We start from the raw sequence: 26,673 nt of genomic DNA on the forward strand, positions 1-26,673 counted from the left end.
ACCCATAGGGACCCCATAGAGACCCACAGGGACCCATAGAGACCCCATAGAGACCCCATAGAGACCCATAGGGACCCATAGAGCCCCATAGGGACCCATAGAGCCCCATAGAGACCCATAGAGACCCCATAGAGTCCCATAGAGACCCATAGAGACCTCATAGAGCCCCATAGAGCCCCAAAGAGACCCCATAGAGACCCATAGGGAGCCCATAGAGACCCCATAGAGGACCCATGGAGCCCCATAGAGACCCCATAGAGTCCCCATAGACCCATAGAGACCCCATAGACAGACCCATGGAGCCCCATAGAGACCCCATAGAGACCCATAGAGACCCCATAGAGACCCATAGAGACCCATAGAGACCCCATAGAGACCCCATAGAGCCCCATAGAGACCCCATAGAGACCCCATAGAGACCCATAGGGACCCCATAGAGACCCATACAGCCCCATAGAGACCCATAGAGACCCATAGAGACTCATACAGCCCATACAGCCCATAGAGACCCTATAGAGCCCCATAGAGCCCCATAGAGCCCCCATAGAGACCCACAGGGACCCCATAGAGACCCCATAGAGCCCTACGGGACCCATAGAGACCCCATAAAGACCCCATAGAGCCCACATTGGGACCCTATAGAGACCCATAGAGCCCCATAGAGCCCCATAGGGACCCCATAGAGACCCATACAGACCCCATAGGGACCCCATAGAGACCTCATAGAGACCCCATAGACCCCATAGAGACCCATGGAGACCCATAGAGACCCCATGGAGACCCCATGGAGACCCCATGGAGACCCATAGAGACCCATAGAGACCCCACAGAGATTCATATAACCCCATAGAGACCCCATAGAGATTCATAGAACCCCATAGAGACCCATAGAGCCCCACAGGGACCCAGAGACCCATAGAGCCCCATAGAAACCCATAGAAACCCATAAAGACCCCATAGAGACCCATAGCGAACCCATAGGAACCATATAGACCCCATGGAGACCCCACAGACCCATAGAGACCCATAGAGCCCTCATACAGACCCATAGAGACCCCACAGAGACCCCATGGAGACCCCATGGAGACACATAGACCCCCACAGAACCCCATAGAGCCCCACAGAAACCCATAGAACTCCGTGGAACCCCATAGAGACCCATAGAGACCCCATAGAGCCCATAGTGACCCACAGGGACCCATAGACCACCATAGAGCCCATAGACCCCATAGAGACCCATAGAGACCCATAGACCCCTATAGAGGCCCATAGAGACCCCATAGAGCCCTACAGAGACCCATAGAGACCCATAGACCCCTATAGAGGCCCATAGAGACCCCATAGAGCCCTACAGAGACCCATAGAACTCCATAGAGACCCATAGAGATGTCATAGAGCCCCATAATGACCCCCAGAAACCCACAGAGCTCCAGAGAACCCCATATATCCCTATAGAGGCCCACAGAGACCCCATATTGCCCCATAGAGACCCATAGAGACCCACAGAGCCCCCATAAAGACACACAGAGACCCCATAGAGACCCACAGAAAACCCATACAGACCCATACAGAACCCACACATCCCACATAGAGACCCATAGGGACCCATAGGGACCCATAGGGACCCACAGGGACCCTATAGGGACCAACAAAGCCCCCATAGAGACCCATAGAGACCCACAGAGCCCCGTAGCTGCCCATACAGCCCCATAGAACCCACAGACACCCACAGTGACCCACAGAACCCCACTGACCCCCACCCCCTACCCCCCTCCCACCCCAAGCCCCGCCCACCTCATAAGCCCCGCCCCCTTTCTGACCCCGCCCCCCGTTAGGCTCCTCCCACCCCATTCAAGCCCCTTTCCTTTCCTTTCCCCACCCCCCCGCCCCTCACGACCCCCTTCCCCTTTCCCCTCCCCCACCCTTCGCCCCTCCCCCCTTTAAGCCCCTCCCCCACCTTTCGGCCCCGCCCTCCGGGGTTCCCCTCCGCCGCCAGCAGCGGGGAGCGCTCCCCGTCCGCCATGGCCGCCGCCTCGCTCCCGATTGGCTGCCCAGCGTCACGTGACGCATCCGTCCTCCTCCCTCCCTCCTCGCCTTCGCCTTCTGATTGGCTCTCCGCGCTCACGTGGTTCACCTCCACCACCGCTTCTCCCTCCCCATTGGCTCTTTCTCATCACGTGATCACGCCTCCTGCTGTCATTGGCTCGCTCCTCCTCACGTGATCCTCCCTCCCCAGCCCCGTTTCCGCTGAATCGCCATAGCAACGCAGCCGAGTGGGCGTGGTTTCCCGCATCGCCTTCTGATTGGTCTATTTCACCTCACGTGATCGCTTCCCCCACCTCCCTTTTCCTCTCAATCTCCATAGCAACGCCGCTCGTGGGCGCGGTTTTTTTTCCAGCTCTCTGATTGGCTCTCCCTTTTCACGTGACCCCGCCTCACCCCCTCCTGTCTCCGTGACAACGCGGCGCGGGGGCGTCGTTTCCTTCTCCTCTCCGATTGGTCCGCTTTCCCTCACGTGACCCTTTCGCATCCGCCCCGTCTCCACGACAACGCCGCGCGGGGGCGTAGCTTTCCTCCTCCCCTCTCTCTGATTGGTCGATACGCGCCGTGTGGGCGTTGCGGGCGGCTCTGATTGGTCCGTTTCTCTTTTAAGGTCGCAGCACTTCCGGCCCGGCGCTCAGAGCGTCTGTACCATGGACGGGAGGTGAGCGGGCTGCGCATGCGCCCTTCATTCCTCCCCTCCCCCCCTCGCCCCTCCTATTCCTTATTATGCCTTCCATTTCCGCCCCTTTCCCCTCGCCTCCCCCCCGTTCACCTTAATTAACCCGGAGGCAGCGCTAATTAAGCGCGGGACCCCTTAAGTCGGGGCGTTTCCCACCTCGCCTCACTCTCTCAGCCAATCACAGCGCTCCTCGCCGGCTCCCGCCCCCGCCGCAGCCAATCAGCTCTCGCCATTCCTTCCCCCCTCCCCCGGTTTTCCCGCCCCCTTTCGCCATCGCCCCCGGGCTAAGTCCGAGGGGCGCTTCCGGGTCACGTGACGGGGGGGGGCGGAGTGAGGTGGGGTGGACCGCGTCACGTGACAGCGGTCCATTGAGTTCTATGGGGCCAATTGGGGTCAGCGGGGCGCTATGGGGTCACTGCGGGAGTTTCTATGGGGTCTCTGTGGGGCTCTATGGGTCCCTATGGGTCTCTATGGGGCTCTGTGGGTCTCTATGGGTCTCTATGGGGTCTCTATGGGTCTCTATGGGTCTCTATGGGTCTCTATGAGTCTCTGTGGGTCTCTATGGGGCTCTATGGGGCTCTATGGGGTCTATGGGGCTCTATAGGGCTCTATGGGGTCTATGGGTCCCTATGGGTCCCTATGGGTCCCTATGGGGCTCTATGGGGCTCTATGGGGCTCTATGGGCCGCTATGGGTCTCTATGGGGCTCTGTGGGTCTCTATGGGGTCTCTATGGGGCTCCATGAGTTTCTATGGGTCTCTATGGGGTCTCTATGGGTCTCTATGGGTCTCTATGGGGTCTCTATGGGTCTCTATGGGTCTCTATGGGGTCTCTATGGCGCTCTATGGGTCTGTATGGGGTCTCTATGGGGCTCTGTGGGTCCCTATGGGTCTCTATGGGGCTCTGTGGGTCCCTATGGGGCTCTATGGGGCTCTGTGGGTCTCTATGGGTCTCTATGGACCACTATGGGTCTCTATGGGTCTCTATGGGGCTCCATGGGTCTCTATGGGGCTCCATGGGGTTCTATGGGTTTCTATGGGTCTCTGTGGGTCTCTATGGGTCTCTATGGGTCTCTATGGGTCTCTATGGGTCTCTATGGGGCTCCATGGGGTTCTATGGGTCTCTGTGGGGCTCTATGGGTCTCTATGGTCTCTATGGGTCTCTATGGCTCTGTGGGTCTCTATGGGTCTCTATGGGGCTCTATGGGCTCTGTGGGTCTCTATGGGTCTCTATGGGGCTCTATGGGCTCTGTGGGTCTCTATGGTCTATGGGGCTCTATGGGCTCTGTGGGTCTCTATGGGTCTCTATGGGGCTCTATGGGCTTGTGGGTCTCTATGGGTCTCTATGGGGCTCTATGGGGCTCTCTGGGTCTCTCTGGGTCTCTCTTTATGGGGTCTCTATGGGTCTCTATGGGTCTCTATGGGGCTCTATGGGGCTCTGTGGGTCTCTATGGGTCTCTATGGGGCTCTATGGGTCTCTATGGGCTCTATGGGGCTCTGTGGGTCTCTATGGGGCTCTATGGGGCTCTATGGGGCTCTCTGGGTCTCTCTGGGTCTCTCTTTATGGGGTCTCTATGGGTCTCTATGGGTCTCTATGGGTCTCTATGGGTCTCTATGGGGTCTCTGTGGGTCTCTGTGGGTCTCTGTGGGGCTCTATGGCGCTCTATGGGTCCCTATGGTCTCTATGGGGCTCTGTGGGTCTCTATGGGGTCTATGGGGTCCCTATGGGGTCTATGGGGTCCATGTGGGTTCCAATGGGTCTCTATGGGTCTCCATGGGGTCCCAATGGGATCTATGGGGTCCCTATGGGGTCTGTGGGTCCCATTGGGGTCTATGGGGTCCCAATGGGGTCTATGGGTTCCTTATAGGGTCCCAATGGGGTCTATGGGGTCCCAATGGGGTCTTTGGCATCCCTATGGGGTCTGTGGGTCCCTATGGGGTCTGTGGGTCCCTATGGGGTCTATGGGTCTCTATGGTTCTCTATGGGGTCCCTATGGGGTCTATGGGTTCCCAATGGGGTCTGTGGGTCCCTATGGGGTCTATGGGTTCCCTATATGGTCCCAATGGGGTCTATGGGGTCCCAATGGGGTCTGTGGGTCCCTATGGGGTCTATGGGGTCCCTATGGGGTCCCTATGGGGTCCCAATGGGGTCTATGGGGTCTATGGAGTCTGTGGGGTCCCAATGGGGTCTATGGGGTCCCAATGTGGTCTATGGGTTCCCTATAGGGTCCCAATGGGGTCTATGGGTCTCTATGGGGTCCCAATGGGATCTATGGGTCTCAATGGGGTCTATGGGTCTCTATGGGGTCTATGGGTCTCTATGGGGTCCCAATGGGGTCTTTGGGGTCCCTATGGGGTCTGTGGGTCCCAGTGGGATCTATCGGTCCCAATGGGGTCTATGGGTTCCCTATAGGGTCCCAATGGGGTCTGTGGGTCCCAATGGGGTCTATGGGTTCCCTATGGGGTCTATGGGGTCCCAATGGGGTCTATGGGTCTCTATGGGGTCCCAATGGGGTCTATGGGGTCCCTATGGGTCTGTGGGGTCCCAATGGGGTCTATGGGGTCCCTATGGGGTCTATGGGATCCCTATGGGGTCTATGGGGTCCCAATGGGGTCTATGGGTTCTATGGGGTCCCTATGGGGTCTATGGGGTCCCTATGGGGTCTGTGGGGTCCCAATGGGGTCTATGGGGTCCCAATGGGGTCTATGGGTTCCCTATGGGGTCTATGGGTTCCAATGGGGTCTATGGGTTCTCTATGGGATCTATGGCGTCTATGGGTCTCTATGGGGTCCCAATGGGGTCTATGGGTCTCTATGGGGTCCCAATGGGGTCTGTGGGTTTCCTATGGGGTCTATGGGGTCCCAATGGGGTTTGTGGGTCCCAATGGGGTCTATGGGTCCCAATGGGGTCTATGGGTCTCTATGGGGTCCCAATGGGATCTATGGGTCTCAATGGGGTCTATGGGTCTCTATGGGTTCCCTATGGGGTCTATGGGTTCCCTATGGGGTCTATGGGTTCCCTATGGGGTCTATGGGGTCCCAATGGGGTTTATGGGGTCCCAATGGGGTCTATGGGTTCTATGGGTTCCCTATGGGATCTATGGGTCTCAATGGGGTTTATGGGTCTCTATTGGGTCCCAATGGGGTCTATGGGTTCCCTATAGGGTCCCAATGGGGTCTATGGGTCCCAATGGGGTTTATGGGTCCCAATGGTTCTCTATGGGGTCCCAATGGGGTCTATGGGTTCCCTATGGGGTCTATGGGTTCCCTATGGGGTCTGTGGGTCCCTATGGGGTCTGTGGGTCCCAATGGGGTGTATGGGTTCCCTATGGGGTCCCAATGGGGTCTATGGGTCTCTATGGGGTCCCAATGGGGTCTATGGGTTCTATGGGGTCCCAATGGGATCTATGGGTCTCAATGGGGTTTATGGGTCTCTCTGGGGTCTCAATGGGGTCTATGGGTTCCCTATAGGGTCCCAATGGGGTCTGTGGGTCCCAATGGGGTCTATGGGTTCCCTATGGGGTCTATGGGGTCCCAATGGGGTCTATGGGTTCTATGGGGTCCCAATGGGATCTATGGGTCCCAATGGGGTCTATGGGGTCCCAATGGGGTCTATGGGTCTCTATGGGGTCCCAATGGGGTCTATGGGTCTCAATGGGGTTTATGGGTCTCTCTGGGGTCCCAATGGGGTCTATGGGTCTCAATGGGGTTTATGGGTCTCTCTGGGGTCCCAATGGGGTCTATGGGTCTCTCTGGGGTCCCAATGGGGTCTATGGGTTCCCAATGGGGTCTATGGGGTCTATGGGGTCCCAATGGGGTTTGTGGGTCCCAATGGGGTCTATGGGTTCCCTATGGGGTCCCAATGGGGTCTATGGGTCTCTATGGGGTCCCAATGGGATCTATGGGTCCCAATGGGGTCTATGGGTCTCTATGGGTTCCCTATGGGGTCTATGGGTTCCCTATGGGGTCTTTGGGGTCTCAATGGGGTCTATGGGGTCCCAATGGGGTCTATGGGTCTCTATGGGGTCCCAATGGGGTCTATGGGGTCCCAATGGGGTCTATGGGTCTCTATGGGGTCCCAATGGGGTCTATGGGGTCCCAATGGGGTCTATGGGGTCCCAATGGGGTCTATGGGTCTCTATGGGTTCCCAATGGGGTCTATGGGTCCCAATGGGGTCTATGGGTTCCCTATAGGGTCCCAATGGGATCTATGGGGTCCCAATGGGGTCTATGGGTCTCTATGGGGTCCCAATGGGGTCTACGGGTTCCCTATGGGGTCTATGGGTTCTCTATGGGATCTATGGGATCTATGGGGTCTATGGGGTCCCTATGGGGTCTGTGGGTCCCAGTAGGATCTATCGGTCCCAATGGGGTCTATGGGTTCCCTATGGGGTCTATGGGGTCCCAATGGGGTCTATGGGTTTTCTATGGGATCTATGGGATCTATGGGGTCTATGGGTCTCTATGGGGTCCCTATGGGGTCTGTGGGGTCCCAATGGGGTCTGTGGTCCCACCCCACAGCTACGAGTGCTGCTCGGAGGCGGCCGCCTGGTTGGGGTCCCGTTTTGGGGGGGTGACCCCACGTGTGGGGTTGGTCTGTGGGTCCGGCCTGGGAGCTTTGGCAGAAGATTTGGGGCAGCCCCACAGCGTGGATTACAGCGAAATCCCCCATTTCCCACACAGCACCGGTCAGTGCCATATAAGGGGGGGGGCAAGGGGGGGCGACCCCATAAGTGGGGCTGGGGGGGGTCGGTCCCATATGTGGGGTTTGGGGGGGGGTCGACCCCATAAATGGGGCTGGGGTGGGGTTTGGTCCCATATATGGGGTTTGGGGGGGGGTCGACCCCATAAATGGGGCTGGGGTGGGGTTTGGTCCCATATATGGGGTTTGGGGGGGGGTTTGGTCCCATATATGGGGCTGGGGGGGGTTGGTCCCATAAATGGGGTTGGGGGGGGTTGGTCCCATATATGGGGTTGGGGGGGGGGCGACCCCATAAGTGGGGCTGGGGGGGGTTGGTCCCATATGTGGGGTTTGGGAGGGGTTGATGCCATATATGGGGTTGGAAAGGGGTCGACCCCATAAATGGGGCTGGGGGGGGTTGGGAGGGGGGGTGACCCCATAAATGGGGCTGGGAGGGGGTTGGTCCCATATATGGGGTTTGGGGGGGATTTGGTCCCATATATGTGGTTTGGGAGGGGGTCGACCCCATAAATGGGGTTGGGGGGGGTTGGGAGAGGGGGGTGACCCCATATATGGGGCTGGGGGGGGTTTGGTCCCATATATGGGGTTTGGGGGGGGGTCGACCCCATAAATGGGGCTGGGGGGGGTTTGGTCCCATATATGGGGTTTGGGGGGGGGGGGTCGACCCCATAAATGGGGTTGGGGGGGGTTGGGAGGGGGGGGCGACCCCATAAATGGGGCTGGGAGGGGGTTGGTCCCATATGTGGGGTTTGGGGGGTGTTGGTCCCATATGTGGGGTTGGAAAGGGGTCGACCCCATAAATGGGGTTGGGGGGGGTTGGGAGAGGGGGTGACCCCATATATGGGGCTGGGGGGAGGTCTGAGGGGGGGGCGACCCCATAAATGGGCTGGGGGGGGGGTTGGTCCCATATATGGGGTTTGGGGGGGGGGATCGACCCCATAAATGGGGTTGGGAGGGAGTTGGTCCCATATGTGGGGTTTGGGGGGGGGGTCGACCCCATAAATGGGGCTGGAGAGAACTCGACCCCATATATGGGGTTGGGGGGGGGATTGGTCCCATATGTGGGGTTTGGGGGGGGTTTGGTCCCATATATGGGGTTTGGGGGGGGGGTCGACCCCATAAATGGGGTTGGGGGGGGTTTGGGAGGGGGGCGACCCCATAAATGGGGCTGGGAGGGGGTTGGTCCCATAAATGGGGCTTGGGGGGGGGTTGATCCCATAAATGGGGTTTGGGGGGGGGGGTCGACCCCATATATATGGGATAGAGAGGGGGATCGCCCCCATAAATGGGGTTGGGGGGGGTCGGTCCCATATGTGGGGTTTGGGGGGGGGTCGACCCCATAAATGGGGCTGTGGGGGGGTTGGTCCCATATATGGGGTTTGGGGGGGGGTCGACCCCATAAATGGGGTTGGGGGGGGTTTGGGAGGGGGGCGACCCCATAAATGGGGCTGGGGGGGGGGTCAGTCCAATATATGGGGGTTGGGGGGGGTTTGGTCCCATATATGGGGTTTGGGGGGGGGTCGACCCCATAAATGGGGCTGGGGGGAGGTCTGAGGGGGGGGCGACCCCATAAATGGGGCTGGGAGGGGGTTGGTCCCATATGTGGGGTTTGGGGGGGGTTGATCCCATATATGGGGTTGGAAAGGGGTCGACCCATAAATGGGGCTGGAGAGAACTCGATTCCATATATGGGGTTGGGGGGGGGTCGACCCCATAAATGGGGCTGGGGGGGGGTTGGTCCCATATGTGGGGTTTGGGGGGGGTTGATCCCATATATGGGGTTGGAAAGGGGTCGACCCCATAAATGGGGCTGGAGAGAACTCGATTCCATATATGGGGTTGGGGGGGGGTCGACCCCATAAATGGGGCTGGGGGGGGGTTGGTCCCATATATGGGTTTGGGGGGGGGGGTCGACCCCATAAATGGGGCTGGGGGGGGTTGATGCCATATATGGGGTTGGAAAGGGGTGACCCCATATATGGGGCTTGGGGGGGGTTTGGGAGGGGGTGACCCCATAAATGGGGTGGGAGGGGGTTGTTCCCATATATGGGGTTTTGGGAGGGGGGGTCGATCCCATAAATGGGGCCGGGGGGGGGTTGATCCCATAAATGGGGTTTGGGGGGGGGGGTCGACCCCATATATATGGGATAGAGAGGGGGATCGCCCCCATAAATGGGGTTGGGGGGGGGTTGGTCCCATATATGGGGTTTGGAGGGGGGTCGACCCCATAAATGGGGTTTGGGGGGGATTTGGTCCCATATATGGGGTTTGGGGGGGGTCGATCCCATATATGGGGTTTGGGGGGGGATTTGGTCCCATATATGGGGTTTGGGGGGGGGTCGACCCCATAAATGGGGTTGGGGGGGGTTGGGGGGGGGGGGTGACCCCATAAATGGGGCTGGGGGGGGGTTTGGTCCCATATATGGGGTTTTGGGGGGGGGGTCGACCCCATAAATGGGGTTGGGAGGGGGTTGGTCCCATATATGGGGTTTGGGGGGGGGGTCGACCCCATAAATGGGGTTGGGGGGGCTTGGGGGGGGTTTGGGAGGGGGTGACCCCATAAATGGGGTGAGAGGGGGTTGTTCCCATATATGGGGTTTGGGGGGGGGTCGACCCCATAAATGGGGCTGTGGGGGGTTTGGGGGAGGGGCGACCCCATAAATGGGGCTGGGGGGGGTTGGTCTCATATATGGGGCTGGGGGGGGATCGGTCCCATATATGGGGTTTGGGGGGGGTCGACCCCATAAATGGGGCTGGGGGGGGTTTGGTCCCATATATGGGGTTTGGGGGGGGGGTCGAGCCCATATATGGGGTTGGGGGTGGGTTTGGTCCCATATATGGGGGTGGGGGGGAGTCGACCCCATATATATGGGATAGAGAGGGGGATCGACCCCATAAATGGGGTTGGGGGGGGGGGGTCGATCCCATATATGGGTGGGGGGTTGGGGGGGGTTCATCCCATATATGGGGTTTGGGGGGGGGTTGATCCCATATATGGGGTTGGGGGCGGGTTTGGTCCCATATATGGGGCTGGAAAGGGGTCGACCCCATATATGGGGCTGGAGGAGAGAGCTCGACCCATAAATGGGGGTGGGGGGGCGTTTGGCCCCATATATGGGGTTTGGGGGGGGATCGACCCCATATATATGGGATAGAGAGGGGGATCGACCCCATAAATGGGGTTGGGGGGGATTTGGTCCCATATATGGGGTTTGGGGGGGGGTCACCCCATAAATGGGGTTTGGGGGGGGATTTGGTCCCATATATGGGGTTTGGGGGGGGGGTCGACCCCATAAATGGGGTTTGGGGGGGGATTTGGTCCCATATATGGGGTTTGGGGGGGGTCGATCCCATATATGGGGTTTGGGGGGGGATTTGGTCCCATATATGGGGTTTGGGGGGGGGGTCGACCCCATATATGGGGGTTTGGAAGGGAGGGGTGGGGGTCCACCCCATAAATGGGGCTGGGGGGGTTTGGTCCCATAAATGGGGTTGGGGGGGGGCGTCGACCCCATAAATGGGGCTGGGGGGGGTTGGTGCCATATATGGGGTTTGGGGGGGGGTTTGGTCCCATATATGGGATTTGGGGGGGGATCGACCCCATAAATGGGGGTTGGAAGGGATGGGGTGGGGGTCAACCCCATAATATGGGATAGTGAGGGGGATCGACCCATAAATGGGGTTGGGGGGGGGTTGGTCCCATATATGGGGTTGGGGGGGCGGATCGACCCCATAAATGGGGCTGGGGGGGGTCGGTTTCATATATGGGGTTGGTGGGGGGTTTGGTCCCATATATGGGGCTGGAAAGGGGTCGACCCCATATATGGGGCTGGAGGACGGAGCTCGACCCCATAAATGGGGTGTGGGGGGCGTTTGGTCCCATATATGGGGTTTGGGGGGGGATCGACCCCATATATATGGGATAGAGAGGGGGATTGACCCCATAAATGGGGCTGGGGGGGGGTTTGGTCCATGTATGGGGTTTGGGGGGGGGGTCGACCCCATATATGGGGGGTGTGGGTTCCAATGGGGTCTGTGGGGTCTTATGGGGTTTCTGCAATGAGGTGTGGGGGGAAAGGGGGAATTTGGGGGGAAGTTTGGGGTTTTGGGGGGGAAGTTTGGGGTTTTGGGGGGGATTTGGGGGAAGTTTGAGGGGAAATGTGGGGATTTGGGTCTCTATGGGGCACTATGGGTCACTATGGGGCACTTATGGGTTGCTATGGGGCACTATGGGTCACTATGGGGTGTCACTATGGGTCACTATGGGGCACTTATGGGTCACTATGGGGCGCTATGGGTCTTTATGGGATCCATGGGGTCACTTATGGGTCATTATGGGGCACTATGGGTCTGGGGTGCTACTTATGGGTCACTATGGGGCGCTTAGGGGTCACTATGGGGCACTTATGGGTCTGGGGTGCACTTATGGGTCACTATGGGGCGCTTAGGGGTCACTATGGGGCACTTATGGGTCACTATGGGGCACTATGTGTCACTATGGGGTCCATGGGGTCACTATGGGTCACTATGGGGCACTTATGGGTCACTATGGGGTGCTACTTATGGGTCACTATGGGGCACTTATGGGTCACTATGGGGCACTATGGGTCTTTATGGGGTCCATGGTGTCACTTATGGGTCATTATGGAGCACTTGTGGGTCTGGGGTGCTATTTATAGGTCATTATGGGCACTTATGGGTCTGGGGTGTCACTTGTGGGTCCGAGGCGCCACGTATGGGTCCCTATGGAGTCCAGGGTGTCACTTGTGGGTCTGAGGTGCCACTTATGGGTCCCTATGGAGCACTTATGGGTCTGAGGTGCCACTTATGGGTCACTATGGGGTCTATGGGGTCACTTATGGGGCCTTATGGGGCACTTATGGGTCCGAGGTGCCACTATGGGTCCGTATGGGTCACTATGGGGTCCGGGTTGTCACTTGTGGGTCCGAGGCGCCACTTATGGGTCACTATGGGGTCTATGGGTGTCACTATGGGTCCATATGGGGCACTATGGGTCCGAGGTGCCTCTATGGGTCCTTATGGGTCACTATGGGTCCGAGGCGCCACTATGGGTCCCTATGGGTCACTATGGGGTCCGGGTTGTCACTTGTGGGTCACGGGGCGTCACTATGGGTCCCTATGGGTCACTTGTGGGTCTCGAGGCACCACTATGGGTCCCTATGGGTCACTTGTGGGTCCGGGGTCACTTGTGGGTCCGGGGCGTCACTTATGGTTCACTATGGGTCCGGGGCGTCACTATGGGTCACTTGTGGGTCCGGGGTGTCACTATGGGGTCACTATGGGTCCGGGGCGCCACTATGGGTCACTTGTGGGTCCGGGGCGCCACTTATGGGTCACTTGTGGGTCCGGGGCGTCACTATGGGTCACTATGGGGCACTTACGGGTCGCGAGGTGCCACTTATGGGTCCCTATGGGTCACTATGGGGTCCGGGGTGTCACTATGGGTCTCTATGGGGCACTTGTGGGTCCCTATGGTACACTACGGGTCGCTAGGTGCCACTATGGGTCTCTATGGGTCACTTGTGGGTCCGAGGTGCCACTATGGGTCCCTATGGGTCACTTGTGGGTCACGGGGCGTCACTATGGGTCACTTGTGGGTCCGAGGCATCACTATGGGTCACTTGTGGGTCACGGGGCGTCACTATGGGTCACTATGGGTCCGGGGCGTCACTATGGATCACTTGTGGGTCACGGGGTGTCACTATGGTTCACTATGGGTCCGGGGCGTCACTTGTGGGTCACTTGTGGGTCGCAGGGCGTCACTATGGGTCACTTGTGGGTCCGGGGCGTCACTATGGGTCACTTGTGGGTCGCGGGGTCACTATGGATCACTTGTGAGTCTGGGGTGTCACTTATGGGTCACTTGTGGGTCCGGGGCGCCACTTATGGGTCACTTGTGGGTCCGGGGTGTCACTATGGGTCACTTGTGGGTCCGGGGTGTCACTATGGGTCTCTATGGGGTCACTATGGGTCCGAGGCGCCACTTATGGGTCCCTATGGAGTCACTATGGGGTCCGGGGTCACTTGTGGGTCCGAGGCGCCACTTATGGGTCACTATGGGGTCTATGGGTGTCACTTATGGGTCCGTATAGGGCACTTATGGGTCGAGGTGCCTCTTATGGGTCCTTATGGGTCACTTATGGGTCCGAGGCGCCACTTATGGGTCCCTATGGGTCACTATGGGGTCCGGGTTGTCACTTGTGGGTCCAGGGCGTCACTTATGGGTCCCTATGGGTCACTTGTGGGTCCGAGGCACCACTTATGGGTCCCTATGGGGTCACTTATGGGTGCGAGGCGCCACTATGGGTTCACTATGGGGCACTTATGGCTCCCTATGGGCCACTTATGGGTCACTAGGTGCCACATATGGGTCCCTATGGGTCACTTATGGGTCCGAGGCGCCACTTATGGGTCCCTATGAGGCACTATGGGTCCGAGGTGCCACTTATGGGGTCCCTATGGGGTCACTTATGGGTCCGAGGCGCCACTTATGGGTCAGTATGGGGTCTATGGGTGTCACTTATGGGTCTCTATGGGGCACTTGGGGTCCCTATGGGGTCACTTCTGGGTCCTAGGTGCCAATGGGTCCCTATGGGGTCACTTGTGGGTCCGGGTTGTCACTTGTGGGTCCGGGGCATCACTTATGGGTCACTTGTGGGTCCGTGGCGTCACTATGGGGTCACTTGTGGGTCCGGGGCGTCACTTATGGGTCACTATGTGGGTCCGGGGCGCCACTTATGGGTCACTATGTGGGTCCGGGGCGTCACTATGGGTCCCTATGGGTCACTTATGGGTCCTAGATGCCACTTATGGGTCCCTATGGGTCACTTGTGGGTCCGGGTTGTCACTTGTGGGTCCTATGGGGCATCACTTATGGGTCACTTGTGGGTCCGGGGCGCCACTTATGGGTCACTATGTGGGTCCGGGGCGTCACTTATGGGTCCCTATGGGGTCACTATGGGTCCTAGATGCCACTTATGGGTCCCTATGGGGTCACTATGGGGTCCGGGTTGTCACTTGTGGGTCACGGGGTATCACTTATGGGGTCACTATGGGTCCGTGGCGTCACTTATGGGGTCACTTGTGGGTCCGTGGCGTCACTTATGGGTCACTTGTGGGTCCGTGGCGTCACTTATGGGTCACTTATGGGTCTGGGGCGTCACTTATGGGTCACTTGTGAGTCTGGGACGTCACTTATGGGTCACTTGTGGGTCCGGGGCATCACTTATGGGTCACTATGGGTCCGGGGCGTCACTTATGGGATCACTTGTGGGTCCGGGGCGTCACTTATGGGTCACTTGTGGGTCCAGGGTGTCACTATGGATCACTATGGGGTCTGGGGCGTCACTTATGGATCACTTGTGGGTCCGGGCATCACTTATGGGTCACTTATGGGTCCGGGGCGTCACTATGGATCACTTATGGGTCCGGGGCGTCACTTATGGGGTCACTTGTGGGTCCGGGGCATCACTTATGGGTCACTTGTGGGTCCGGGGCGTCACTTATGGGTCACTTGTGGGTCCGGGGCGTCACTTATGGGATCACTTGTGGGTCCGGGGTGTCACTTATGGGTCACTTGTGGGTCCGGGGTGTCACTTATGGGTCACTTGTGGGTCCGGGGTGTCACTTATGGGTCCCTATGGGTCACTTGTGGGTCCGAGGTGCCACTTATGGGTCCCTATGGGGTCACTATGGGGTCCAGGTTGTCACTTATGGGTCCGGTGCGTCACTTATGGGTCCCTATGGGTCACTTGTGGGTCCGAGGCGCCACTTATGGGTCCCTATGGGTCACTATGGGGTCCGGGTTGTCACTTATGGGTCCGGGGCGTCACTTATGGGTCTCTATTGGGCACTTATGGGTCCGAGGCGCCACTTATGGGTCCCTATGGGTCACTATGGGGTCCGGGTTGTCACTTGTGGGTCTGGGGCGTCACTTGTGGGTCCCTATGGGTCACTTGTGGGTCCGAGGCGCCACTTATGGGTCCCTATGGGTCACTATGGGGTCCGGGTTGTCACTATGGGTCCGGGGCGTCACTTATGGGTCCCTATGGGTCACTTATGGGTCCGAGGTGCCACTTATGGGTCCCTATGGGTCACTATGGGGTCCGGGTTGTCACTTATGGGTCCGGGGCGTCACTTATGGGTCACTTATGGGTCCGGGGCGTCACTTATGGATCACTTATGGGTCCGGGGCGTCACTTATGGGTCACTTATGGGTCCGGGGCGTCACTTATGGGTCACTTGTGGGTCCGGGGCATCACTATGGGTCCGGGGCGTCACTTATGGGTCACTTGTGGGTCCGAGGCGCCACTTATGGGTCCCTATGGGTCACTATGGGGTCCGGGTTGTCACTTGTGGGTCCGGGGCGTCACTTATGGGTCACTTGTGGGTCCGGGGTGTCACTTATGGGTCACTTGTGGGTCCGAGGCGCACTTATGGGTCCCTATGGGGTCACTATGGGGTCCGGTTGTCACTTATGGGTCCGGGGCGTCACTTATGGGTCACTTGTGGGTCCGGGGTGTCACTTATGGGTCACTTGTGGGTCCGGGGCATCACTTATGGGGTCACTTATGGGTCCGGGGCGTCACTTATGGGATCACTTATGGGTCCGGGGCGTCACTTATGGGTCACTTATGGGTCCGGGGCATCACTTATGGGTCACTTGTGGGTCCGGGGCGCCACTTATGGGTCACTATGGGTCATTTATGGGTCCGAGGTGCCACTTATGGGTCCCTATGGGTCACTTATGGGTCCGAGGTGCCACTTATGGGTCCCTATGGGTCACTTATGGGTCCGGGGTGTCACTTATGGGTCTCTATGGGGCACTTGTGGGTCTGAGGCGCCTCTTATGGGTCCTAGGTGCCACTTATGGGTCTCTATGGGGCACTTATGGGTCCGAGGCGCCTCTTATGGGTCCCTATGGGGTCTATGGTTGTCACTTCTGGGTCCCTATGGGTCACTTGTGGGTCCGAGGCGCCACTTATGGGTCCCTATGGGTCACTATGGGGTCCGGGTTGTCACTTGTGGGTCCGGGGTGTCACTTATGGGTCACTTGTGGGTCCGGGGTGTCACTTATGGTTCACTTATGGGTCCGGGGCGTCACTTATGGGTCACTTATGGGTCCGGGGCGTCACTTATGGATCACTTGTGGGTCCGGGGTGTCACTTATGGGTCCCTATGGGTCACTATGGGGTCCGGGTTGTCACTTGTGGGTCCGGGGTGTCACTTATGGGTCCCTATGGGTCACTTGTGGGTCCGGGGCGTCACTTATGGGTCACTTGTGGGTCCGGGGCGCCACTTATGGGTCACTTGTGGGTCCGGGGTGTCACTTATGGGTCCCTATGGGTCACTATGGGGTCCGGGTTGTCACTTATGGGTCCGGGGTGTCACTTATGGATCACTTGTGGGTCCGGGGTGTCACTTATGGGTCCCTATGGGTCACTATGGGGTCCGGGTTGTCACTTATGGGTCCGGGGTGTCACTTATGGATCACTTGTGGGTCCGGGGTGTCACTTATGGGTCCCTATGGGTCACTATGGGGTCCGGGTTGTCACTTGTGGGTCCGGGGCATCACTTATGGGTCACTTATGGGTCCGGGGTGTCACTTATGGATCACTTGTGGGTCCGGGGCATCACTTATGGATCACTTGTGGGTCCGGGGTGTCACTTATGGTTCACTTATGGGTCCATGGCGTCACTTATGGGTCACTTGTGGGTCCGGGGCGTCACTTATGGGTCCCTATGGGTCACTATGGGGTCCGGGTTGTCACTTGTGGGTCCGGGACATCACTTATGGGTCACTTATGGGTCCGGGGCATCACTTATGGGTCACTTATGGGTCCGGGGCGCCACTTATGGTTCATTTATGGGTCCGGGGCGTCACTTATAGGTCACTTGTGGGTCCGGGGCGTCACTTATGGGTCACTTGTGGGTCCGGGGCGTCACTTATGGGTCACTTGTGGGTCCGGGGCGTCACTTATGGGTCACTTGTGGGTCCGGGGCGTCACTTATGGATCACTTGTGAGTCTGGGGCGTCACTTATGGATCACTTGTGGGTCTGGGGCGTCACTTATGGATCACTTGTGGGTCCGGGGTGTCACTTATGGGTCTCTATGGGTCACTATGGGGTCCGGGTTGTCACTTGTGGGTCCGGGGCGTCACTTATGGGTCCCTATGGGTCACTTGTGGGTCCGGGGTGTCACTTATGGGTCCCTATGGGTCACTTGTGGGTCCGGGGCATCACTTATGGGTCACTTATGGGTCCGGGGCGTCACTTATGGGTCACTTGTGGGTCCCTTTGGTGCAGTTTCGGGCCACGCCGGCCGCCTGCTGGTGGGATTTCTGGGCTCCGTTCCTGCGCCGTCCTGCAGGGCCGCTTCCACCTCTACGAGGGTTACAGCCCTGCGCAGGTGGGTCCTCCAAGCTCCCGCCTTCCCCACCTTTCCCCCCTCTGGGGCTCCTTGGAGGACTCCGACTCGATGGTTCTCGTCCGTCTCTATGGTTGTCGTGCTCCTCTCTGTGGTTGTTTTCTGTGTTGGAGGTCTCACATCTCGATGGTTCTCGTGCATCTCTATGGTTGTTGTGCTCCTCTCTGTGGTTGTTTTGTATGTTGGAGGTCTTGTTTGTCTCTATGGTTCTCATCTCTATGGTTCTTGTTTGTCTCTGTGGTTGTTCTGCTCCTCTCTATGGTTGTTTTCTATGTTGGAGGTCTTGTTTGTTTGTGGTTCTCGTCTCTATGGTTCTTGTTTGTCTCTATGGTTGTTCTGCTCCTCTCTATGGTTGTTTTCTGTGTTGGAGGTCTTAGTCATCTCTATGGTTCTCGTTCATCTCTATGGTTCTCATCCATCTCTATGGTTGTTCTCCTCTCTGTGGTTATTTTGTATGTTGGAGGTCTCACATCTCTATGGTTCTCGTGCATCTCTATGGTTCTTGTTTGTCTCTATGGTTGTTCTGCTCCTCTCTATGGTTGTTTTCTGTGTTGGAGGTCTCACATCTCTATGGTTCTCGTGCATCTCTATGGTTCTCGTCCGTCTCTCTGGTTGTTCTGCTCCTCTCTATGGTTGTTTTCTATGTTGGAGGTCTCACATCTCTATGGTTCTCGTGCATCTCTATGGTTCTCGTCCATCTCTATGGTTGTTCTGCTCCTCTCTATGGTTGTTTTCTGTGTTGGAGGTCTCATCTCTATGGTTCTCGTTCATCTCTATGGTTGTTCTGCTCCTCTCTATGGTTGTTTTCTGTGTTGGAGGTCTCACATCTCGATGGTTCTCGTGCATCTCTATGGTTGTTTTCTATGTTGGAGGTCTCACATCTCTATGGTTCTCGTGCATCTCTATGGTTCTTGTCCATCTCTATGGTTGTTCTGCTCCTCTCTGTGGTTGTTTTGTATGTTGGAGGTCTCACATCTCTATGGTTCTCGTGCATCTCTATGGTTGTTCTGCTCCTCTCTATGGTTGTTTTCTATGTTGGAGGTCTCACATCTCTATGGTTCTTGTTTGTCTCTATGGTTGTTGTGCTCCTCTCTATGGTTGTTTTCTGTGTTGGAGGTCTCACATCTCTATGGTTCTCGTGCATCTCTATGGTTGTTTTCTGTGTTGGAGGTCTCACATCTCTATGGTTCTCGTGCATCTCTATGGTTGTTTTCTATGTTGGAGGTCTCACTCATCTCTATGGTTCTCGTTCATCTCTATGGTTGTTGTGCTCCTCTCTATGGTTGTTTTCTGTGTTGGAGGTCTTAGTCATCTCTATGGTTCTCATTCATCTCTATGGTTCTCGTCCGTCTCTATGGTTGTTCTGCTCCTCTCTATGGTTGTTTTTTATGTTGGAGGTCTCACATCTCTATGGTTCTTGTGCATCTCTATGGTTGTTTTCTATGTTGGAGGACTCAGTCATCTCTATGGTTCTCATCTCTATGGTTCTTGTTTGTCTCTATGATTCTTGTCTCTATGGTTGTTGTGCTCCTCTCTATGGTTGTTTTCTATGTTGGAGGTCTCACATCTCGATGGTTCTCGTGCATCTCTATGGTTGTTTTCTGTGTTGGAGGTCTCACATCTCTATGGTTCTCGTTCATCTCTATGGTTCTCGTTTGTCTCTATGGTTGTTCTGCTCCTCTCTATGGTTGTTTTGTATGTTGGAGGTCTCACATCTCGATGGTTCTCGTGCATCGCTATGGTTCTCGTGCATCTCTATGGTTCTCGTGCATCTCTATGGTTGTTTTCTATGTTGGAGGTCTCACATCTCTATGGTTCTCATGCATCTCTATGGTTGTTTTCTGTGCTGGAGGTCTCGTTTGTCTCTGTGGTTCCAATTCATCTCTATGGTTCTCGTTCATCTCTATGGTTCTTGTTTGTCTCTATGGTTGTTCTGCTCCTCTCTATGGTTGTTTTCTATGTTGGAGGTCTCACATCTCTATGGTTCTCGTGCATCTCTATGGTTGTTTTCTATGTTGGACGTCTTGTTTGTCTCTATGGTTCTCGTCTCTATGGTTCTCGTTCATCTCTATGGTTCTTGTTTGTCTCTCTGGTTGTTGTGCTCCTCTCTATGGTTGTTTTCTGTGTTGGAGGTCTCACATCTCAATGGTTCTCTTGCATCTCTATGGTTGTTTTCTATGTTGGAGGTCTCACTCATTTCTATGGTTCTCGTGCATCTCTATGGTTCTCGTCCGTCTCTATGGTTGTTCTGCTCCTCTCTATGGTTGTTTTCTATGTTGGAGGTCTCACATCTCTATGGTTCTCGTTCATCTCTATGGTTCTTGTTTGTCTCTATGGTTGTTCTGCTCCTCTCCGTGGTTGTTTTCTATGTTGGAGGTCTCACATCTCTATGGTTCTCGTGCATCTCTATGGTTGTTTTGTATGTTGGAGGTCTCACTCATCTCTATGGTTCTCGTGCATCTCTATGGTTCTCGTGCATCTCTATGGTTCTCGTCCGTCTCTATGTTTGTTCTGCTCCTCTCTATGGTCGTTTTCTATGTTGGAGGTCTCACATCTCTATGGTTCTCATTCATCTCTATGGTTCTCATTGGTGCTCTCTGTTTCAGGTCTTCCAGCCCCTCTCTATGGTCTTTGTTTCCCTCTTTCTAGTGCTGCAGTCCTTCTCTATGGTCATCCATTCCCTCTCTATGGTAGTCGGCGCTCCCTGTGCTCCTCCAGTCCCTCTCTATGGTCCTCCAGTCCCTCTCTATGGTCCTCCAGTCCCTCTCTATGGTCTTTTCTTCCCTTTCTGTGGTCATCCCTTCCCTCTCTATGGTTGTTGTCACTCCCTATGGTCCTCCAGTCCCTCTTTCTGGTCCTCCACTCCCTCTCTATGGTAGTTGACGCTCCCTGTGGTCCTCCACTCCCTCTCTCTGGTCCTCCACTCCCTCTCTCTGGTCCTCCACTCCCTCTCTATGGTAGTTGGCGCTCTGTCTACAGTCCTCCAACCCCTCTCTATGATCCCCCTCCCCAGGTTGTGACCCCGATCCGTACCCTCCACCTTTTGGGGGTTCACACTCTGGTCTCTCAAGTCCTCCAGACCCTCTCTCAAGTCCTCCACTCCCTCTCTCTGGTCCTCCATTCCCTCTCTATGGTTGTTGACGCTCCCTATGGTCTTTCCTTCCCTCTCTATGGTCTTTCTTTCCCTCTCTATGGTAGTTGACGCTCCCTATGGTCCTCCAGTCCCCCTCTCAGGTCCTCCAGTCCCTCTATCAAGTCCTCCAGTCCCTCTTTCGGGTCCTCCAGTCCCTCTCCCAAGTCCTCCAGTCCCTCTTTCTGGTCCTCCAGTCCCTCTCTCTGGTCCTCCACTCCCTCTCTATGGTAGTTGGCGCTCTGTCCGCAGTCCTCCAACCCCTCTCTATGATCTCCCCCCCCCTCCCCCCCCCAGGTCGTGACCCCGATCCGTACCCTCCACCTTTTGGGGGTTCACACTCTGGTCTCTCTGGTCCTCCAGTCCCTCTCTATGGTAGTGGACGCTCCCTATGGTCCTCCAGTCCCTCTCTCAGGTCCTCCAGTCCCTCTCTCTGGTCCTCCAGTCCCTCTCTCAAGTCCTCCAGTCCCTCTTTCTGGTCCTCCAGTCCCTCTCTCAGGTCCTCCAGTCCCTCTCTCAGGTCCTCCAGTCCCTCTCTCTGGTCCTCCAGTCCCTCTCTCTGGTCCTCCAGTCCCTCTCTCAAGTCCTCCAGTCCCTCTTTCTGGTCCTCCAGTCCCTCTCTCTGGTCCTCCACTCCCTCTCTATGGTAGTTGGCGCTCTGTCCGCAGTCCTCCAACCCCTCTCTATGATCCCCCCCCCCCCCCCAGGTCGTGACCCCGATCCGTACCCTCCACCTTTTGGGGGTTCACACTCTGGTCTCTCTGGTCCTGCAGTCCCTCTCTATGGTAGTTGGCGCTCCCTATGGTCCTCCACTCCCTCTCTATGGTAGTGGATGCTCCCTATGGTTCTCCAGTCCCTCTCTGTGGTCTTTCCTTCCCTCTCTATGGTCTTTCTTTCCCTCTCTATGGTTGTTGGCGCTCTCTCAGGTCCTCCAGTCCCTCTCTCAGGTCCTCCAGTCCCTCTCTCAAGTCCTCCAGTCCCTCTCTCTGGTCCTCCAGTCCCTCTCTCTGGTCCTCCAGTCCCTCTCTCAAGTCCTCCAGTCCCTCTCTCTGGTCCTCCAGTCCCTCTCTCTGGTCCTCCACTCCCTCTCTATGGTAGTTGGCGCTCTGTCCGCAGTCCTCCAACCCCTCTCTATGATCCCCCCCCCCCCCAGGTCGTGACCCCGATCCGTACCCTCCACCTTTTGGGGGTTCACACTCTGGTCTCTCTGGTCCTGCAGTCCCTCTCTATGGTAGTTGGCGCTCCCTATGGTCCTCCAGTCCCTCTCTCAGGTCCTCCAGTCCCTCTCTCAAGTCCTCCAGTCCTCTCTTTTGGTCCTCCACTCCCTCTCTATGGTAGTTGACGCTCCCTATGGTCCTCCAGTCCCTCTCTCTGGTCCTCCAGTCCCTCTCTATGGTAGTTGACGCTCCCTATGGTCCTCCAGTCCCTCTCTCTGGTCCTCCAGTCCCTCTCTATGGTAGTGGACGCTCCCTATGGTCCTCCAGTCCCTCTCTCTGGTCCTCCAGTCCCTCTCTCAAGTCCTCCAGTCCCTCTTTCTGGTCCTCCAGTCCCTCTCTCTGGTCCTCCAGTCCCTCTTTCTGGTCCTCCAGTCCCTCTTTCTGGTCCTCCAGTCCCTCTCTTTGGTCCTCCAGTCCCTCTCTGTGGTCCTCCACTCCCTCTCTGTGGTCCTCCACTCCCTCTCTCTGGTCCTCCACTCCCTCTCTCAGGTCCTCCAGTCCCTCTCTCAAGTCCTCCAGTCCCCCTCTCAAGTCCTCCAGTCCCCTCTCAAGTCCTCCAGTCCCTCTCTCTGGTCCTCCAGTCCCTCTTTCTGGTCCTCCACTCCCTCTCTCAGGTCCTCCAGTCCCTCTCTCTGGTCCTCCAGTCCCTCTCTCTGGTCCTCCACTCCCTCTCTATGGTAGTTGGCGCTCTGTCCGCAGTCCTCCAACCCCTCTCTATGATCTCCCCCCCCCCCAGGTCGTGACCCCGATCCGTACCCTCCACCTTTTGGGGGTTCACACTCTGGTTCTGACCAACGCTGCCGGAGGTTTGGATCCATCCCTGCAACCCGGGCAGCTGATGGTCATCAAGGATCACATCGACTTCCCGGGAATGGCGGGAAGGAATCCGTTGGTCGGACCCAACGATGAGAGGTCAGCGAGGGGTCATTAACGGGTTTCGGGGTCGTTAGCGGGGGATTGGGGGTAATTAACGGGGTTTCGGGGTCGTTAGTGGGGTTTTGGGGTTAATTAGTGGGGTTTGGGGGTCTGTTGTTGGGGCTTCGGGCTGTTATTGGGGTCATTAGTGGGGTTTGGTTCCTCATTAGTGGGGTTTGGGGGTAATTAGTGGGGTTTGGGATCAGTTAGTGAGGTCATTAGTGGGGATTTGGGGGTCATTAGAGGGGTTGGGGGTAATTAGTGGGGTTTGGGATTAGTTATTGGGGTAATTAGTGGGGTTTGGGGTTAATTAGTGGGGTTTTGGGGTAATTAACGGGGTTTCGGGGTCGTTAGTGGGGGATTGGGGTAATTAACGGGTTTCGGGGTCGTTAGTGGGGGATTGGGGGTCATTAGTGAGGTTGGGGGGTAATTAGTGGGGTTTTAGGGTAATTAGTGGGGTTTTGGGGTCGTTAGTGGGGGGTTGGGGGTAATTAACGGGGTTTCGGGGTCGTTAGTGGGGGATTGGGGGTAATTAGTGGGGTTTCGGGGTCGTTAGCGGGGATTGGGGGTAATTAACGGGTTTTGGGGTCGTTAGTGGGGGATTGGGTGTCATTAACGGGGTTTTGGGGTCGTTAGTGGGGCTGGGGGGGCAGTTATTGGGGTCATTAGAGGGGTAGGGGGGTAATTAGTGGGGTTTTGGGGTCAGTTAGTGGGGTCATTAGTGGGGATTTGGGGGTCATTAAAGGGGTTGGGGGTAATTAGTGGGGTTTGGGATTAGTTATTGGGGTAATTAGTGGGGTTTGGGGGGTAATTAGAGGGGTTGGGGGGTAATTAGTGGGGTTTGGGATTAGTTATTGGGGTAATTAGTGGGGTTTCGGGGTCGTTAGTGGGGGCTTGGGGGTAATTAGTGGGGTTTTGGGGTCGTTAGTGGGGATTGGGGGTTATTAGTGGGGTTTTGGGGTCGTTAGTGGGGGATTGGGGGTAATTAGTGGGGTTATTGGGGTTAATTAGTGGGGTTTGGGGGTCTGTTGTTGGGGCTTCGGGCTGTTATTGGGGTCATTAGTGGGGTTTGGGGTTGGTTATTGGGATCATTAGTGGGTTTGGTTCCTCATTAGTGGGGTTTGGGGTAATTAGTGGGGTTTGGGATCAGTTAGTGAGGTAATTAGTGGGGATTTGGGGGTAATTAGAGGGGTTGGGGGGTAATTAGTGGGGTTTGGGATTAGTTATTGGGGTAATTAGTGGGGTTTGGGGTTAATTAGTGGGGTTTTGGGGACTGTTAGTGGGGTTGGGGGGCAGTTATTGGGGTCCTGAGTGGGGCTGGGGGGTAATTAGTGGGGTTTGGGGTTGGTTATTTGGGGTCATTATTGGGGTTGGAGATAATTAGGGGGGTTTTTGGGATCTGTTGTTTGGTTTTGGGGTCATTGGGGTCACTGATGTCCCTATGGGATCATTGGGGTCACAGATGTCATTATGGGGTCAACGATGTTTCTATGGGGTCAATGATGTTCCTATGGGGTCAATGGGATCTCAGATGTCCTTATGGGATCAATGATGTTTCAGTGGGGTCAACGATGTCCCTATGGGGTCAATGGGGTCAACGATGTCCCTATGGGGTCATTGGGGTCACTGATGTCCCTATGGGGTCTTTGGGGTCACAGATGTCTCTATGGGGTCCACGATGTCCCTATGGGGTCATTGGGGTGAATGATGTCCCAATGGGGTCAGTGATGTCCCTATGGGGTCTTTGGGGTCACTGATGTCCTTACGGGGTCAACAATGTTTCAGTGGTGTCAACGATGTCCCTATGGGGTCATTGGGGTCCACGATGTCCCTATGGGGTCTTTGGGGTCACTGATGTCCTTACGGGGTCAACAGTGTTTCAGTGGGGTTCAACGATGTCCCTATGGGGTCACTGGGGTCAATGATGTCCCTATGGGGTCAATGATGTCCCTATGGGGTCAATGATGTCCCTATGGGGTCAATGGGGTCAATGATGTTCCTATGGGGTCATTGGGGTCACAGATGTGTCTATGGGGTCAATGATGTCCCTATGGGGTCATTGGGGTCACTGATGTCCCTATGGGGTCATTGGGGTCAACGATGTCTCTATGGGGTCCACGATGTCCCTATGGGGTCATTGGGGTCACTGATGTCCCTATGGGGTCATTGGGGTCACAGATGTCTCTATGGGGTCCACGATGTCCCTATGGGGTCATTGGGGTGAATGATGTCCCAATGGGGTCAATGATGTCTCTATGGGGTCACTGGGGTCAATGATGTCCCAATGGGGTCAATGATGTCCCTATGGGGTCTTTGGGGTCACTGATGTCCTTACGGGGTCAACAATGTTTCAGTGGGGTTCAACGACGTCCCTATGGGGTCAACGGCGCCCCACTGGAGCCGACGATTTTGGGGACATCCCTATGGGTTCGACGAGATCCCCGACGACCCCATAGGGGTCCCCGCTTTCCCCCCCCCCCCAAAAAAACCTCCCCCCATCTCCTCGTTCCCAGGTTCGGACCCCGTTTTCCCCCCATGGTGGATCTGTACGACCCGGAGCTGAGGAGGCTGACTTTGAGTTTGTGCCCCCCGGAATTGAGGGCAAGGGAGGGGGTCTACGTGGGGGTCGGGGGGCCGAGCTACGAAACGGCGGCCGAATGTCGAATGCTGAAGAGGTTGGGGGCTGACGCTGTGGGTGAGTCGGGGGTCCGGGGGTGAAGAAAGGGGGGATGAGGGTCTAAAATGGGGAGAAATGGAGTCAAAATGGGGAGGCGTGGTCCCAAAATGGGGTTGAAGTGGGGAAAGTTGGACCCGAAATGGAGAAAGTTGGACCCGAAATGGGGAGAAGGGGGTTGAAGTGGAGAAAATTGGACCCAAAATGGAGAAAATTGGACTCAAAATGGGGAAAATTGGACCCAAAATGGAGAAAATTGGACCCAAAATGGAGAGAATTGGCCCCAAAATGGAGAAAATTGGACTCGAAATGGAGAAAATTGGACCAAAATGGAGAAATTTGGCCCCAAAATGGAGAAAATTGGACCAAAATGGAGAAAATTGGCCTCAAAATGGGGAGAAGGGGCCCGAAATGGAGAAAATTGGCCCCAAAATGGAGAAATTTGGACCAAAATGGAGAAAATTGGCCCCAAAATGGAGAAAGTTGGACCCAAAATGGAGAAAATTGGACCCAAAACGGGGAGAAGGGGGTGGAAGTGGAGAAAATCGGCCCCAAAATGGAGAAATTTTGTCCCAAAATGGAGAAATTTGGTCCCAAAATGGAGAAAATTGGCCCCAAAATGGAGAAATTTGGACCAAAATGGAGAAAATTGGTCCCAAAATGGAGAAAATTGGACCAAAATGGAGAAAATTGGCCTCAAAATGGGGAGAAGGGGCCCGAAATGGAGAAAATTGGTCCCAAAATGGGGAAAATTGGACCCAAAATGGAGAAAATTGGCCTCAAAATGGGGAGAAGGGGCCCGAAATGGAGAAAATTGGCCCCAAAATGGAGAAAATTGGCCCCAAAATGGAGAAAATTGGACCAAAA

At 56.2% G+C, this 26,673-nt stretch overlaps 1 protein-coding gene across 1 annotated transcript in view; it reads left to right on the forward strand.

Moving 5' to 3' along the window:
- The first annotated feature begins 2,566 nt into the window (after window positions 1-2,566).
- Window positions 2,567-26,673, forward strand: part of LOC146541986 (purine nucleoside phosphorylase-like) — a 36,628-nt gene continuing 12,521 nt past the window's right edge. Inside the window, 6 exon segments of the mRNA XM_085215148.1 lie at window positions 2,567-2,704; window positions 7,242-7,408; window positions 17,750-17,788; window positions 17,791-17,852; window positions 22,954-23,129; window positions 25,646-25,827. Coding sequence (XP_085071274.1) covers window positions 2,694-2,704; window positions 7,242-7,408; window positions 17,750-17,788; window positions 17,791-17,852; window positions 22,954-23,129; window positions 25,646-25,827 — 637 coding nt within the window. The 5' untranslated portion in view covers window positions 2,567-2,693.

Source organism: Meleagris gallopavo, unplaced genomic scaffold (genome assembly GCF_905368555.1).
Source record: "Meleagris gallopavo unplaced genomic scaffold, MGAL_WU_HG_1.1 scaffold_6, whole genome shotgun sequence".
Taxonomy (NCBI): Eukaryota; Metazoa; Chordata; class Aves; order Galliformes; family Phasianidae; genus Meleagris; species Meleagris gallopavo.